General features: G+C 38.6%; 2 protein-coding genes across 3 annotated transcripts in view; both read right to left on the minus strand.

Annotated features, from left to right (window-relative positions):
- Positions 1 to 509: 509 nt before the first annotated feature.
- LOC133617399 (homeobox protein EMX1-like) lies at positions 510 to 11,913 on the minus strand. Its single transcript, XM_061977339.2, has 3 exons — positions 11,577 to 11,913; positions 4,836 to 5,020; positions 510 to 702 (listed from the first exon to the last, which is right to left on the minus strand). The coding sequence occupies exons 1-3, from the start codon at positions 11,911 to 11,913 to the stop codon at positions 532 to 534; spliced, it is 693 nt and encodes a 230-aa protein (XP_061833323.1). The 3' UTR covers positions 510 to 531.
- Positions 11,914 to 14,843: 2,930 nt separating this feature from the next.
- Positions 14,844 to 18,497, minus strand: part of ccdc69 (coiled-coil domain containing 69) — a 43,481-nt gene continuing 39,827 nt past the window's right edge. For both annotated transcript variants that reach the window (XM_061976834.2, XM_061976833.2), the window contains exons 8-9: positions 17,802 to 17,899; positions 14,844 to 15,567 (exon numbers count right to left, since the gene is read on the minus strand). In XM_061976834.2, coding sequence (XP_061832818.2) covers positions 15,396 to 15,567; positions 17,802 to 17,899 — 270 coding nt within the window. In that variant the 3' untranslated portion in view covers positions 14,844 to 15,395. The remainder of the gene's footprint in view (positions 15,568 to 17,801; positions 17,900 to 18,497) is intronic.

Here is an 18,497-nt window from a genome sequence, read left to right on the forward strand (position 1 = left end):
TGATCAGTGATTGATTGACTGATAAATTAATGGATTCATGCCTTCAGTTATTGCTCCAATAGAAAATGTTTCATACTAAATTCACTTTATTATTATTATTATTATTATTGTCTTGGCACTTTTTAAACTTTACAACATTTTTTTTCACATACAAAAAATAATGTTTTACTTTTTCGCAACAAACTTTGCTTAACGTTCACTTCATGGAAGTTCTGCGGTGTGTGTGTGTGTGTTTGTGTCATGTGACTTGATTGCGCAACGGACCGGCTACAAAGTGTGTGTTCACATTTGCTTGCCAATTTCGAATTTTAGATATAAAAACGATGAAAATATACATTTGTTTTATGTATGTTAGCATTAGCCACATTAGCGCTTTACCAGCGTATTGCTGCTGTATTGTTCCTAATCACTGGTCTGGTGTGTGTGTGTGTGTGTGTGTGTGTGTGTGTGTGTGTGTGTGTGTGTGTGTGTGTGTGTGTGTGTGTGTGTGTGTGTGTGTGTGTGTGTGTGTGTGCGTGTGCGTGCGTCAGTCTAGTCGTCGCTGATGACGTCGATATCTTCGCCCGGCGTCTGCTGCGTGGCCACTCGCCATCGGCTAACGTGCTGGCTGGCCTTTGACCTCTTGTGCTGCGCCTCAGGTGACTCCTCCTCCAACTTTTGACGTTTGTGTTTGGTTCTGCGGTTCTGGAACCAAACCTTTACCTGCAACACACACACACACACACACACATACACACACATTAGCAACTTGCTCTCATCAGAATCAGAATGAGAAATACTTTATTAATCCCCAAGGGGAAATTAAATTTTTCAGCTATATGACAGAGTTAGCAAGCGCCATGCTAACTGCATGACATTTAGCTAGTTTTTACTGTAAAAAAAAAGTGAAAAATGCATGATTTTAGCAGCATTTAGTGTTTGCTAGCAGAGATAGCATGTTTGCTAGCAGTCACGTAAAAAATATGTGAATACATAAAAGTGGAAAAAATACATGTTTTTGGGAACGTTTATTATTTGCTAGCAGATGTAGCTAACCACGTGGAAAATATGTGAATACATAAAACGTGGAAAAAGACATGACTTGTTGAGCGTTTAGCGTTTGCTAGCAGATTTAGCATGTTTGCTAGCTGTTATAGGGAAAATACGTTAAAATATAAAAATGGAAAAATACATGACTTTGGCACAGTTTAGCATTTACTAGAAAATATGTGAATACATAAAAGTTGAAAAAAGACATGAGTTTGGCAGCATTTACTGTTTGCTAGCCGATGTAGCATGTTTGCTAGCTGTCAAGTGGGAAATATGTAAATACATAAAAAAAATGGAAAAATACATGACTTTGGCACAGTTAAGCATTTACTAGAAAATACGCGAGTACATAAAAGTGGAAAAAAGACATGATTTTGGCAGCGTTTAGGGTTTGCTAGCAGATGTAGCATGTTTGCTAGCGGTCACGTGGAAAATAACGAGAATACATAAAAAGTGGAAAAATACATGATTTTGGCAGCGTTTAGGGTTTGCTAGCAGATGTAGCATGTTTGCTAGCTGTCACATGGAAAATATGGAATACATAAAAGTGGAAAAAAATACATGTTTTTGGGAGCGTTTAATGTTTGCTAGCAGATGTAGCATGTTTGCTAGCGGTCATGTGGAAAATATGTAAACACATAAAAAGTGGAAAAATACATGACTTTGGGAGCGTTTAGTAATTGCTAGCAGATGTAGCATGTTTGCTACCAGATGTAGCATGTTTGGTAGTTATCACTTGAAAATTACGTGAATACATAAAACTGGAAAAAATACATGATTTTGGGAACGTTTAGCGTTTGCTAACAAATGTAGCATGTTTGCTAGCTGTCATAGGGAAAATACGTTAATATATAAAAATGGAAAAATAAATGACTTTGGCACAGTTTAGCATTTACTAGAAAATATGTGAATACATAAAAGTTAAAAAAAGACATGAGTTTGGCAGCATTTACCGATTGCTAGCCGATGTAGCATGTTTGCTAGCTGTCAAGTGGAAAATATGTAAATACATAAAAAGTGGAAAAATACATCACTTTGGCACAGTTAAGCATTTACTAGAAAATACGCGAGTACATAAAAGTGGAAAAAAGACATGATTTTGGCAGCGTTTAGGGTTTGCTAGCAGATGTAGCATGTTTGCTAGCGGTCACGTGGAAAATAACGAGAATACATAAAAAGTGGAAAAATACATGTTTTTGGGAGCGTTTAGGGTTTGCTAGCAGATGTAGCATGTTTGCTAGCGGTCATGTGGAAAATATGTAAACACATAAAAAGTGGAAAAAAAGACATGACTTGGGGAGCGTTTAGTAATTGCTAGCAGATGTAGCATGTTTGCTACCAGATGTAGCATGTTTGGTAGCTATCACTTGAAAAATACGTGAATACATAAAAATGGAAAAAATACATGATTTTGGGAACGTTTAGCGTTTGCTAACAAATGTAGCATGTTTGGTAGCTGTCATAGGGAAAATACGTTAATACATAAAAATGGAAAAATACATGACTTTGGCACAGTTTAGCATTTACTAGAAAATATGTGAATACATAAAAGTTGAAAAAAGACATGACTTTGGCAGCATTTACCGTTTGCTAGCCGATGTAGCATGTTTGCTAGCTGTCAAGTGGGAAATATGTAAATACATAAAAAGTGGAAAAATACATGACTTTGGCACAGTTAAGCATTTACTAGAAAATACGCAAGTGCATAAAAGTGGAAAAAAGACATGATTTTGGCAGCGTTTAGGGTTTGCTAGCAGATGTAGCATGTTCGCTAGCGGTCACGTGGAAAATAAACGAGAACACATAAAAAGTGGAAAAATACATGTTTTTGGGAGCGTTTAATGTTTGCTAGCAGATGTAGCATGTTTGCTAGCAGTCATGTGGAAAATATGTAAACACATAAAAAGTGGAAAAATACATGACTTTGGGAGCGTTTAGTAATTGCTAGCAGATGTAGCATGTTTGCTAGCGGTCACGTGGAAAATACATGAATACATAAAAAGTGGAAAAATACACGACTTTCGGAGCGTTTAGTGTTTGCTAGCAGATGTAGCATGTTTGCTAATAGATGTAGCATGTTTGCTAGCAGATGTAGCATGCTTGCTACTAGATGTAGCATGTTTGCTAGCAGATGTAGCATGTTTGGTAGCTATCACTTGAAAAATACGTGAATACATAAAAGTGGAAAAAATACATGATTTTGGGAACGTTTAGCGTTTGCGTTTACCATGATTTGATTAACGTGGACCCCGACTTAAACACGTTGAAAAACTTATTGGGGTGTTACCATTTAGTGGTCAATTGTACGGAATATGTACTTTACTGTGCAATCTACTAATAAAAGTCTCAATCAATCAATGCTAGCAAATGTAGCATGTTTGGTAGCTGTCACATGGACAATACGTGAATACATAAAAGTTGAAAAAATATATGATTTTGGCAGCGTTTAGGGTTTGCTAAGGCTAGACTACTGCAACGCACTTCTTGTCGGGATCCCCAGCAAGAACATGCAGAAGCTGCAATACATACAGAATAGTGCTGCTAGGATCCTGATGAAAGTGCGGAAATATGACCATATCAGACCAACTCTCAAATCCCTTCACTGGCTTCCTGTTCCACTCAAGATTGAATTCAAAGTCTCCCGACTAATGCCCCCCCTCTACCTCAAAGAACTGCTCACCCCCAAATCCTCCACACGACACCTCCGCTCCGGACAGGCTAACCTCCTCCAACCTCCGAGGACAAAGCTACGGACAATGGGAGACCGGGCTTTCTGCTCCGTCGCTCCCAGTCTGTGGAGCGCTCTCCCTGACCACCTGAGGGCACCACAGACTGTGGATGCTTTTAAAAAAGGCTTAAAAACCCTTCTTTTTTAGATGTATGCATACTAGTTTTAGCTATTTGGCTGTTCTAGTTTTTATTTGTATTTATTTTTTTATTATCTTTTTATCTTATTTTTTTATTTTTTTAATACACTGTAGCACTTTGAGGTTGTTTACTCATTGTAAAGTGCTTTTTACAACTAAAATCTATTATTATTATTATTGCTAGCAGATGTAGCATGTTTGCTAGCAGTCACGTGGAAAATAACGAGAATACCGTATTTTTCGGACTATAAGTCGCAGTTTTTTTCATAGTTTGGCCGGGCTCCAGTGCGACTTATATATGTATTTTTCCTTCTTTATTATGCATTTTCGGCAGGTGCGACTTATACTCTGGTGCGACTTATACTCCGAAAAATACGGTACATAAAAAGTGGAAAAATTCTTGATTTTGGCAGCGTTTAGCGTTGGCTAGCAGATGTAGCATGTTTGCTAGCTGTCAAGTGGAAAATACGAAAAAAAAATTAAAAGTGGGAAAAATACATGACTTTAGCAGCATTTAGGATTGGCTAGCAGATGTAGCATGTTTGCTAGCTGTTACATGGCAGAAGGATATAGCGTTGGTGGCACATCATATTTTTTGCGTAAATGTATTTATATTATTTATTGATATTTGTTGAAATAGGTCACGACTAATAAACAGTCGACTTTCTCAGAAAAAATCTGCTAACGAAGCAGCTAATGAAGAGTTAGAGGTTAGTATATGTATGTATGTATGTATATATATATATATATATATGTATAATATATTTATATTATTCATATATTATATATATAATATATTATGTATATTATATTATTTATTATTATTATTGTCTATTGTGAGCGAACTGTGGTGCTGAATTTCCCCCAGGGATCAATAAAGTACTTTCTATTCTATTGTATTCTATTCTAGCTGCTAGGTAATGGGTGGGTGTGTGATACCTGCGTCTCGGTCAGGCAGAGTCCGCCGGCCAGCTGCTTCCTCTCGGCGCCGACCACGTAGTGGTTCTTCTCGAAGGCTCGCTCCAGACGCAGCAGCTGCGAGGGCGAGAAGGCCGTGCGAATGCGTTTGGGTTTCCTGGAGAACGGCGCGTGCAGCAGCAGGTTGTCGGCGCCGCCGTCGTCACCTGGATCGAAAGGACGGCATTTTATTGTGAAAAGCTGCGGGTGGGTGGGGGAGTGAGGCGGATTTGTTTGGCGTGCGGCCTGATGGCGTGCGTTTCGCTCCAAACGCCGCCGCCGCCTTCCAACCTCATTTACATAAAAACAATCATGTGCGTCATTCCGGCCGTTTGGCTGAGAAGATTGCCCGCCGTCGTCACGCCGCACGCAAAAATGTCGGTTAAACGGCGGGCGAGGACAATGATGGCGTGCGAGAAGCAGCGGTGGCGCCGGCGAAGAGGCATTGACATGCAAACACCACGGTCGCCATCCGTTGGATGGCGAACAAAGGCACGCGGCCTCAAAAGGGTCGGCGCAAGGTCCCGTCCACTTCCACCGTCTTCATCACTTTCTGTCACATGACCTCACGCCACCGAAAAACATGTGGCGACCTCATTAGCATGTCATGCTAATCATGTTAGCCCTGCGTGGGGGGGCGGAGTCAGCCTTGCCAGGTGACAACACACCTGAGACCGTTTTTTTTAAAGCGGACTAAAAGCAAAATTTGATCTTTTCTGTACGTGTCGAAAAATGAAGGAAACAGGAAGTAGAAGAACATTTGCACATGTGACTAAAAAAACGACTCGATATTTTCTGTAAGTATCGAAAAATGTAGGAGACAGGAAGTAGAAGAACATTTGCACACATCCATCCATCTTCAACCGCTTATCCGGAATCGGGTCCCGGGGACAGCAGCTCCAGCAGACCCCCAGACTTCCCTCTCCAGACCAACATTAGCAACTTCCTCCTGGGGAATCCCGAAGCATTCCCAGGCCAGAGGAGATGTAATCTCCCCCATCTGGTCCTTGGCCTGCCGCGGGGTCTCCTCCCAGTGGGACGTGCAACGAGGACCTCCCTAGGGAGACTCTCGTGAGGCATCCGCACGAGATGCCCGGACCACCTAAGTTGGTTCCTTTCCAAGCGAAGGAGCAGCGGCTCTACTCTGAGTCTCTCTCGGGTGATTGAACTTCTCACCCTATCTCTAAGGGAGATGCCAGCCACCCTTCTGAGGAAACTCATTTCGGCCGCTTGTATTCGCGATCTTATTTTTTCGGTCATGACCCACACTTTATGACCATAGGTGAGAGTAGGAATGTAGATAGCTCGGTAGACCGAGAGCTTTGCCTTCTAGCTCAGCTTTCGTTTTGTCACAACAGTGCGGCAGAGAGACTGCAATACTGCCCCAGCTGCTCCGATTCTCCGGCTTATTTCCTTCTCCATCTTTTTTCTCACTCGTGAACAAGACCCCGAGATACTTAAACTCCTCCACCTGCGACAGAGTCTCGTTCTCTACATGGACTGTACAAACCATCGGTTTCCTGCTGAGAACCAGGGCCTCAGATTTGGAGAGGCTGATCCTCATTCCAGCCGCTGAACACTCGGCTGCAAACCGATCCAGTGAGAGCTGAAGGTCACGAACCGAAGGTGCCATCAGGACCACATCATCTGCAAACAGCAGTGACGCAACCTTTAGCCCCCCCCGAGACATATACCCTCTCCGCCATGGTCATGACTCTGCCTAGAAATCCTGTCCATGAAAATCACAAACAGGATAGGGGTCCGACTTACATCCAAGCACCCGGACACAACTCTCGCTTTGGTTGTACAGAGATTGGATGGCCCTCAGCAGGGTTCCCCTCACCCCGTACTCCCTCAGCACCTCCCACAGGATCTCCCGGGGTACCCGTTTATACGCCTTCTCCAAATCCACAAAGCACATGTAGACTGGATAGGCATACTCCCAGGCCTTCTCCAGGATTCCCGCAAGAGTAAAGAGCTGGTCAGTTGTTCCACAACCAGGACGGAATCCACATTGCTCCTCTTGAATCTGAGGGTCGACTATCGGCCGGACCCTCCTTTCCAGTACCTTGGCGTAAACTTTCCCAGGGAGGCTGAGTAGTGTGATACCCCTGTAATTAGCACACACACTCTGGTCCCCCTTTTTGAATAGGGGAACCACCACCCCAGACTTCCACGCAATGTTGAAAAGGCGTATCAACACCCAGAGCCTTCAGCATTTCTGGACAGATCTCATCAACCACTCCAGGTGAGCTTTGCCACTGTGGAGTTGTCTAACTACCTCAGTGACTTCACTCCGAGAGATTGACGTCGATCCCCCATCATCCGCAGGCCCCGCTCCCGTCAGGGAGGGTGTGTCTGATGTATTTGGGTTCAGGAGTTCCTCAAAGTACTCTTTCCAACGCCCTACGACTTCCTCACTTGAAGTCAGCAGAGTCCCATCCTTGCTGTACACAATTTGGATGGTTCCCTGCTTCCCCTTCCTGAGGTGCCGTATGGTCTTCCAGAACAGCTTTGGTGCCGCCCGATAGTCCTTCTCCATGGATTCCCCGAACTGCTCCCACACCCTCTGCTTAGACTCGTCCACAGCCACGGCCGCTGCCCTTCGTGCCTTTCGGTACCTTGCAACTGCCTGCGGAGTCCCCTGGGATGACATACCTGGTAGGACTCCTTCTTCAGTCGGACGGCTTCCCTGACCACCGCTGTTCACCAGGGTGTTCAAGGGTACCGCCCCTTGAGGCACCTAGGACCTTCTATCCACAGCTTGCAGCTGCAGCTTTAGCAATAGAGGCTTTGAACATTGCCCATTCCTGTTCAATGTCCCCAACCTCCACAGGGATGGCAGAGAAGTCCCGCCGGAGGTGGGAGTTGAAGTCCTTCCGGACAGAGGACTCCTCCAAATGTTCCCAGTTCACCCGCACTACACGCTTGGGTTTGCCAGGTCTGTCAAGAGGTTTCCCCCGCCATCTGACCCAACTCTCCACCAGATGGTGATCAGTTGACAGTTCATCCCCTCTCTTCACCCGAGTGTCCAAAACATACGGCTTCAGATCAGCTGATACGCTTACAAAATCGATCATTGATCTTTAGCCTAGGGTGTTCAGGTACCAGGTACACCTATGAGCATCCTTATGCTTCAACATGGTGTTTGTTATCGCAAGTCCATGACTAGCACAGACGTCAAATAACAATCCACCACTCAGGTTCAGAACAGGGAGACCGTCCCTCCCAATCACGCCAATCCAAGTATCACTGTCATTGCCCACATGCGCGTTGAAGTCCCCCAGTAAGACTATGGAATCCCCTGTTGGCGCCCCATACAGGACCCCATGCAAGGTATCCAAGAATGCCGAAACTTTGAACTCTTGTTTGGTGCGTACGCACAAACAGTAGTCAGAGTTTTCGCGAAGTTAAGGCGAAGGGAGGCGAAGGGAGGCGACCCTCTTGTCCACTGGGGTGATCACTCGGTCACTCGAACGAGTATGACGATCCTCCTGGCAGGGATATATCCCTTTATGGAGGATGCCTGTGCGTGACTTTGTTTTACGTGGGGAGACTGGTGCACAGTCACCACACGATCCTTGACAGGATTGGGTCAGGGTCCAGTGGCATGGAGTCCAAGGCGACTGGGGACCCTTTTCTGCTGCAGCCTTCTTCCGCCATCGCAGCCATTGTGGTAGTTCTTAAATCTACTGTCTTCCGCCTGCTCCGCTGTTGAGGTCTTCACTGTATCCCTGGCTAGGGAGAAGTCAGGTACTAAGCCTTTGCCAAGGGCCACCTGGGGTAACAGTAGTAAACGGGGTTAACCTCCTAGTGCCCCAAGACCCCATTGAGGAGCCTCCACTGCCGGATGCACAGGACTCGTGAGTATCCCCATACCCGCCTGGGCCCTCACACCCTGAGCAACTCCAAAAGTGAACAAGGTCCATCCCTTGTCCAGGAGTGTGGTTTCAGAGCCCTTGCTATGCGTAGAGGTAAGCCCCACCAGATCCAACCGGTAGCGCTCCACCTCCCGCACCAGCTCAGGCTCCTTCCCCACCAGCGTAGAGACGTTCCACGTCCCGAAAGTTCGCCTCTGCTTTCCCGAATTGGTCCGTCTGGAGCTTCCACTTTCACTGCCATCCACTTGGCAGCGCACCCGACCCCACTGGTTCGGACCGCGGGTGGTGGGCCCACGTGGCGGAGAGGATGGTGTGTCCATGTAGCTTCTTCGGGATGTGCCCGGCCGGGCTCCATGGCTAGCCTGGCCACCAGGCGCTCGCTGACGAGCTCTGCCTACGGGCCAGGCAACGCATCTTCTCTTAGTTTGTTTCATGGGGGCTATCGTAACCTTGATGGGGGGGCTTTCGGGTGCTACACCCTGAGGCTTTATAAAAGCCCACATACCCTTTTGCACACGTGACTAAAAGAAAGACTTGATATTTTCTGTAAGTATTAATAAAGATAAAAAAATATTTTTGATGAACATTTTGGTCATTAATTATCAACAATTGCGTACTTTACAACACCACAAGCCCTTTACAACACCACAAGCCCCGCCCCCTCCGTGCATTTATTACATGTTCCTAATGACGTCATTTAAGTTCAAGTTCAAGTTAAAGTGCCAATGATTGTCACACACACACACACACACTCACACACACACACACACACACACACACACACACACACACACACACACACACACACACACACACACACACACACACACACACACACACACGCACACACACACACACACTCAGTGCGGTGAAATCATCCATTAACTCTTCCAAAGTTGATTGATGACTAATTGACATCAACTGTCAATAATGTAGATAATAAATAAAATAAATATAAAATAATATAATATAATATAACAATAAAATAAATGAATAATACATTAAATAACAGAATGAATCGACGACCTAAAAGGAATATTGAGGTTAAAAAGAAAGTATTTATTTCTTAAAGGATCAACATTAATGTCAATAAAATCGATATTAATTGTTCTTCCTGTATACTTTTCTTTACAAATTGCAATAATTATACGATTATAATTGCAATAACTTTATTGAACAGAACGAAATGAAATAAAATATTAAAATCAATTAAATAACACACTCGTTGTGTATCGAAATAATTCGCATTGATCATAAGTATGATTATTTTCATAGTAATGCTATTAAGTATTAATGCTGGAAATGTCAAATAAAAAGTCTGATTTCATTTTACTGACGTGAATAAATGTATGATATTTTTGGACATCAATATTATTGATCCATTTCTGTGATTGATAATCGATCATTGTGATGTCTTTTTGTATGTTTTTGTCAGTCCAATCAAATCATAAAATCATAATAATAAAACAGATGATGTCATCACGTGGTCTGTGACAGAATCGATTATCTATGTCATCAATTAATTATTTTATCTGCTGAAATATCTTTTAGACGTTTTGACTTTTTATCTCACAATTTCCACCTTTTATCTCATCATTAGGATTTTTAAACTCATCATTTCGACTTTTTATCTCATATTTAGGATTTTTAAACTCATAATTTTGACTTTTTATGTCATATTTAGGATTTTTAAACTCATAATTTCGACTTTTTATCTCATAATTAGGATTTGTAAACTCATAATTTCGACTTTTTATCTCATATTTAGGATTTTTAAACTCATAATTTTGACTTTTTATCTCATAATTAGGATTTTTAAACTCATAATTTCGACTTTTTATATCATAATTAGGATTTTAAAACTCATAGTTTTGACTTTTTATCTCATAATTAGGATTTTTAAACTCATAATTTCGACTTTTTAAACTCATCATTTCGACTTTTTATCTCATAATTAAGATTTTTTAACTCATAATTTTGACTTTTTAAACTCATAATTTCGATTTTTTTTTTTAATCTCATATTTAGGATTTTTAAACTCATAATTTTGACTTTTTAAACTCATCATTTCGACTTTTTATCTCATAATTAAGATTTTTAAACTAATAATTTTTACTTTTTATCTCATAATTAGGATTTTTAAACTCATAATTTTGACTTTTTATCTCAAAATTAGGATTTTTAAACTCATAATTTAGACGTTTTATCTCATATTTAGGATTTTTAAACTCATAATTTTGACTTTCTAAACTCATCATTTCGACTTTTTATCTCATAATTAAGATTTTTAACTCATAATTTTGACTTTTTAAACTCATCATTTCGATTTTTTAATCTCATAATTAGGATTTTTAAACTCATAATTTTGACTTTTTAAACTCATAATTTCGACTTTTTTATCTCATCATTAGGATTTTAAAATCTTAATTTTGACTTTTTATCTCATATTTAGGGTTTTTAAACTCATAATTTGGACTTTTTATCTCATAATTAGGATTTTTAAACTCACAATTTCGATGTTTCATCTCATATTTAGGATTTTTAAACTCATAATTTTGACTTTTTATCTGATTAGGATTTTTAAACTCATAATTTCGACTTTTTATCTCATAATTGGGATTTTTAAACTCATAATTTCGATTTTTTATCTCATAATTAGGATTTGTAAACTCATCATTTCGATGATCTCCACTCACAATTTCGATATTTTAATGATGAAATTGGGATATTTATTATTGTTATTTGTTACACTTGATAAAACACACTGACTAAATAAATAAATAATCATCATCATTATCATTTTGAATTATTAAAAAATAATAATTAAAAAAAAAAGGCTCACCTTGGAAGTACCGGTTCCGTAGAATCCATGGCGGGAAAAGGCCGTGCGGGCTTTGATGTGGCCGAACAAACAGGTTCTGCGGGCCCACGTGCAGCGCGTGCATGTGAAGCGCACCGGGACCGGGCAGCGGGTTCGGTCCGTTCGCGTACAGAGTCCGCCCGCAGGAGCCCCGCAGGAGCCCCGCATGAGCGGCGGCGGCGGCGGCGGCGGCGGCGGGGTGCACGGCCTCGGGGAAGCGGAGCGCCGTGGGCCGGATGGGCTCCTCGGAACCGTGGTCCTTCCCGACCAGAGCCTCGATGCTGAAACATTTCTTGTTGGTACCGAGCTGCTGAAACATGATGGACCGATGAGGGAGGAGGGGGGCCGGGGGGGGCAGGGGTGGGTGGAGGGGGGGCGGCGGACCGGATCCTCAGACTCCCGCCTTCCCGCCCGGAACCATCACACGTGCATGCGCCGGCAGAACTGGACTCAAACTTCTGATCTTCTGTCTGCGCGCGACACACCTGCATTTCCCGCGCACCCCCCCCCCCCCCCCTCCTCGGCCCCGCCCCCTGCCCGGCGCCTCCCCGGTGGAGGTGCGCCACGCATGCGCACCGCCGAGGAGGAGGAAAGTGATGAAGCTGTGACCTTTGACCCCGACTCCATCCCGGGCCTTCACGATAAAAGTCAAACAAAAATACAAAAACATTCTTCAATAATTATTCCAATTAAAACATTTACATAATTACTATTAAATAATATATTATGACATGATAATATTATTATATTATGTCAATTGATACAGAGATAACAACCTACACTATTGCTAAATAATAAACATATCTTTAAATAATAATAATAATACATGTTTAGATATGAATATATACTAATAACATTATATTAACAAAATAACGAATATTCATAATTAATAGTCATAATATAATGGTAAATATCTCAATTAATTACAAATAAATGGTTAAACTATCATATGTTAAAAAAAAATTAATTAAATAAATGTATTGTTAAATGATAAAAATGTTATCAACTGATACCAAAATATAAAATGATATATTGGTCAAAATAACAACGGTACTATATTGCTAAATAATAGATATATCTTAAAATGAAAAATATTTCAAATAAAAAAAATAATATTTTACTAATTATATTTGCAAATGAACTTGTACTAATAATAGTGCAAAGTTAATTATTAACAAAGTAATAATATTTATTGTTAACACAAATACTCTATATTGATCATTGTTAATTGATAACAAATAATCGGTTACACTATCGTACTGTTAGATATCATATTATTAAATAAATATATTGTTAATTGATAAATATGTTGTCAATTGATACCAAAGCTATTAATGAATAAACTGTTGAATAATATATTGTTTAAAAAAAACGGAATAATAAATATATCTTTAAATAAAACAAATGACATGTTAAAAAAATTAATATTTTACTGAATATATTCGTATACTAATAATATTACAAAGTTAATTATTAACAAAATAAAAATAATCATTAATAACAAATACTGTATATGGTATAGTAGTCATAATATAATGGTAAATATTACATTTACTGTTGATTAATAACAAATAATTGGTTAAACTATGGGCAGCACGGTGGTAGAGGGGTTAATGCGTCTGCCTCACTATACGAAGGTCCTGAGTAGTCTTGGGTTCGATTCCAGGCTCGGGATCTTTCTATGTGGAGTTTGCATGTTCTCCCCGTGACTGCGTGGGTTCCCTCCGGGTACTCCGGCTTCCTCCCACCTCCAAAGACATGCACCTGGGGATAGGTTGATTGGCAACACTAAATTGGCCCTGGTGTGTGAATATGAGTGTGAATGTTGTCTGTCTATCTGTGTTGGCCCTGCGATGAGGTGGCGACTTGTCCGGGGTGTACCCCGCCTTCCGCCCGATTGTAGCTGAGATAGGCTCCAGCACCCCCCGCGACCCCAAAGGGAACAAGCGGTAGAAAATAGATGGATGGATGGATGGATGGTTAAACTATCATACTGTTAAATGTTATATGATTTAATAAATATATTGTTAAATTGTATATATCTTATCAATTCATACCAAATATATTAATTGATAACAAATAGTTATATAATATTGTTAAAAATAACAACTGTACCATATTGCTAAATAAGTAAAGTAAAATGACATATTTGTACATGAATATATACTATTATAATATTATGTATTTAATCACTATCAAAATAAAAATATTCACTATTAACAAATATTGTATGCTGTATAATATTCATAATATAATGGTAAATATTCAATGTAGTGTTAATTAATAACTAATTATTGGTTAAACTATCATATTATAAATATTGTTTTTGTCAAATGATCAGTATGTTAACAATTGATACCAAAGATATATGATAACAAAGTGTTGAATAATTTATTGTTAAAAATAACAACTTAGATGTATTGGTAACTTTTGACAAATATATTGTTAAATATGTGCCCTGTGGTTGGCTAAAAGGATATATAGATAAATAATAACACATGTACTGTATTGTTGAATAATAAATAAATACAAATATATTAAAATATAAATATATATAATTATGGCTTAAGAAAACAATATTTATGATTAACAAATTTATGGGAATATCGCAATAATATAATGGTAAAAACTAAATGTATTGCTAATAAATAACAAATATTGGCTGGGATAGGCTCCAGCTTTATGAGGATTAGCGCAAGAGAAAATGGATGAATAAATGGCAAAGTAATATATTGATAAATATCAACATGTGTATTTTAAATCAATGATTACTTGACCTCATCATCATTATGTCGATGACCAAATGACATTTGCGTTAACATGACGTCAGCGGACGAGATGGTGTCTAATTGGAGTGCCCCCACCCTCCCGCTGAGGGCCGTGTGAACCACTGAGACTCCGCCCCCTCGTCTTCATGAACAGCATTATGGTGAGTGCCACGCCCCCTCGTTAGCGGCACATCTACAGGAAGTCTTTCGTCATTGTGTGTGCGTGTCGGGGGGCAGGGGGTGGGGGGCACTAAACAAACACGCATGCTAATTTGGATCAACTTCACTTTACTTTGAAATGACCCAAGCACGTCCGCTTAGTTCCTAACCGGCGGTTTCAAAACAAAACACCCGTGAGCCTCATGTGACGTTGTGGCGGTGGTCCTCTGCTGCCCCCCAGTGGACACGCCTGGATCCGCAGCAGTTGTCCATCAAACGAAACCATGAAGTTTGATGATGAATAAACATTGTCGTTGTCGTGAACTTTTTATTGACATTTTTGACCCCACTCAAAAAAAAAAAAAAAAAAAAGACATTTCCATCAATGTAACAACAATAAAAAATTAACATGCATGTGAAAAAGTGCAAGTGCTTGACAACAATTCTCATTTTCACAACACTGAACACGCTTTTTTTTTTTTTTGGCACAGGACCAGAAAGGTAGAGCTACATGCTAACATGAGGCTAACATCATGATAACATGCTAACATCATACTAACATGATGCTAACATGCTAACATCATGATAACATGCTAACATGATGCTAACATGCTAACATCATGTTAACATGCTAACACGATGCTAACATGATGCTAACATGCTAACATGATGCTAATATGCTAGCAGCAACACAAAACACAATCAGTCAGAAGAAATTCCAAGTTTGGCACAGGAAGGATGTCCTTTTAAGGTCAGTAAACATGTCATAAAAACGCTTTTTTTTGTAAAAAATCTTTGAACGAGAGCTTGAAATAAAAGTGGGACTTTTGTCTCTGGCGTGTGACAAGAAAAGAAGAAGACGGCGGCGTGACGCTCACAGCGGCGTGACTTGGGACAACACGGGGCGTGCGGCGGCCATGTTGATGGCGGGACACGAGTCCGCCATCTTGAAGACGAGCTGCTCTTTTTCTCGGGCAAGCGTCTGGTTGAGCGCCAGCTGCCTCTCTAGCGCCACTTTCAGGTCCTGATGCTCCCTGGACAGCTGCCTGCACAACAGCACACCACTAGCTTATTATCTCCATAATATATATGTCATGTTAATGTACATAATGTAAGTTATGTCATGTTAATGTACATAATGTAAATAATACGTGTTATGTCGTGTTAATGTACATAATGTAATTTATGTTGTGTTAATGTACATAATGTAAAAAGTGTTAAGTCGTGTTAATGTACATAATGTAAATAATACGTGCTATGTTGTGTTAATGTACATAATGTAAATAATAAGTGTTATGTTGTGTTAATGTACATAATGTAAATAATAAGTGTTATGTCGTGTTAATGTACATAATGTAAATAATAAGTGTTAATGTACATAATGTAAATAATAAGTGTTGTGTCGTGTTAATGTACATAATGTAAATAAGTGTTATGCCGTGTTAATGTACATAATGTAAATAAGTGTTATGTCGTGTTAATGTACATAATGTAAATAAGTGTTATATCGTGTTAATGTACATAATGTAATTTATGTTGTGTTAATGTTCATAATGTAAAAAGTGTTATGTCATGTTAATGTACATAATGTAAATAATACGTGCTATGTTGAGTTAATGTACATAATGTAAGTTATGCCGTGTTAATGTACATAATGTAAATAATAAGTGTTATGTTGTGTTAATGTACATAATGTAAATAATAAGTATTATGTCGTATTAATGTACATAATGTAAATAAGTATTATGTCGTGTTAATGTACATCATGTAAATCAATCAATCAATCAATCTTTATTTATATAGCCCTAAATCACAAGTGTCTCAAAGGGCTGCACAAGCCACAACGACATCCTCGGTACAAAGCCCACATACGGGCAAGGAAAAACTCACCCCAGTGGGACGTCGATGTGATAATAAGTGTTGATGTACTTAATGATGATGAAATAATAAGTGTTGATGTACATAATGTAAATAATAGGTGTTATGTCGTGTTAATGTACGTAATGTAAATACGTTTTATGTCGTGTTAATGTACATAATGTAAATAATAAGTGTTATGTCGTGTTAATGTACATAATGTAAATAATAAGTGTTATGTTGTGTTAATGTACATAATGTAAATAATGTGTTATGTCGTGTTAATGTACATAATGTAAATAATGTGTTATGTCGTGTTAATGTACATAATGTAAATAAGTGTTATGTCGTGTTAATGTACATAATGTAAATAATAAGTGTTATATTGTGTTAATTTACATAATGTAAATAATATGTGTTATGTTGTGTTAATGTATATAATAAGTGTTATGTTGTGTTAATGTACATAATGTAAATAAGTGTTATTTTGTGTTAATGTACATAATGTAAATAATAAGTGTTATGTTGTGTTAATGTACATAATGTAAATAAGTGTTATGTTGTGTTAATGTACATAATGGAAGTTATGTCATGTTAATGTATATAATGTAAAGAATATGTGTTATGTTGTGTTAATGTACATCATGTAAATAAGTGATATGTTGTGTTAATGTACATAATGTAAGTTATGTCATGTTAATGTACATAATGTAAATAATAAGTGTTATGTTGTGTTAATGTACATAATGTAAGTTATGTCGTGTTAATGAACATAATGTAATTTATGTCGTGTTAATGTACACAATATAAATAAGTGTTATGTTGTGTTAATGTACATAATGTAAGTTATGTTGTGTTAATGTACATAATGTAAATAAGTGTTGTGTCGTGTTAATGTACATAATGTAAATAAGTGTTATGTCGTGTTAATGTACATATTGTAAATAATAAGTGTTATATTGTGTTAATGTACACAATGTAAATAATAAGTGTTATATTGTGTTAATGTACATAATGTAAATAATAAGTGTTATGACGTGTTAATGTACATAATGTAAATACATGTTATGTCGTGTTAATGTACATAATGTAAATAAGTGTTATGACGTGTTAATGTACATAATGTAAATAAGTGTTATGTCGTGTTAATGTACATAATGTAAATAAGTGTTATGACGTGTTAATGTACATAATGTAAATAAGTGTTATGTCGTGTTAATTTACATAATGTAAATAAGTGTTATGTCATGTTAATGTACATAATGTAAATAAGTGTTATGACGTGTTAATGTACATAATGTAAATAAGTGTTATGTCGTGTTAATGTACAAAATGTAAATAAGTGTTATGTTGTGTTAATGTACATAATGTAAATAATAAGTGTTATATTGTGTTAATGTTCATAATGTGTAATGTTACTTACTGTAAGACAGTGTGTGTGTTGTCCAGACGTCCTCTCAGATCATCGTTGTGCTGTGATACTTGAATTAGACGCTCCTCCACACTCTTTTTCTTCTCTGTCTGCACACCAACAACTACATGAACAACTACATCACATACTGTAGTAATCATTCAAACTACTATGTTAGCAATGACAACTACATGAACAACTACATCAAATAATGTAGTAATCATTCAAACTACTATGTTAGCAATGACAACTACATGAACAACTATACCAAATACTAGAGTAATGACTCCATGAACTACTATGTCAACAATGACAACTGCATGAACAACTATACCAAATACTAGAGTAATGACTACATGAACCGCTATGTCAACCATGACAACTACACAAACAACAATATCGAATACTACAGTAAGGACTCCATGAACTACTATGTAACCAATGACAACTACATGAACAACTATACCAAATACTAGAGTAATGACTCCATGAACTACTATGTCAACAATGACAATTACATGAACAACTACATCAAAAACTATAGTAATGACTACATGAACCACTATGTCAAAAATGACAACTACATGAACAACTACATCGAATACTACAGTAATGACTCCATGAACTACTATGTCACCATGGACAACTATACCGAATACTAGAGTAGTGATTCCATGAACTACTATGTCAACAATGACAACTACATGA

The sequence above is a fragment of the Nerophis lumbriciformis genome, linkage group LG16, assembly GCF_033978685.3.
Source record: "Nerophis lumbriciformis linkage group LG16, RoL_Nlum_v2.1, whole genome shotgun sequence".
Lineage (NCBI taxonomy): Eukaryota > Metazoa > Chordata > Actinopteri > Syngnathiformes > Syngnathidae > Nerophis > Nerophis lumbriciformis.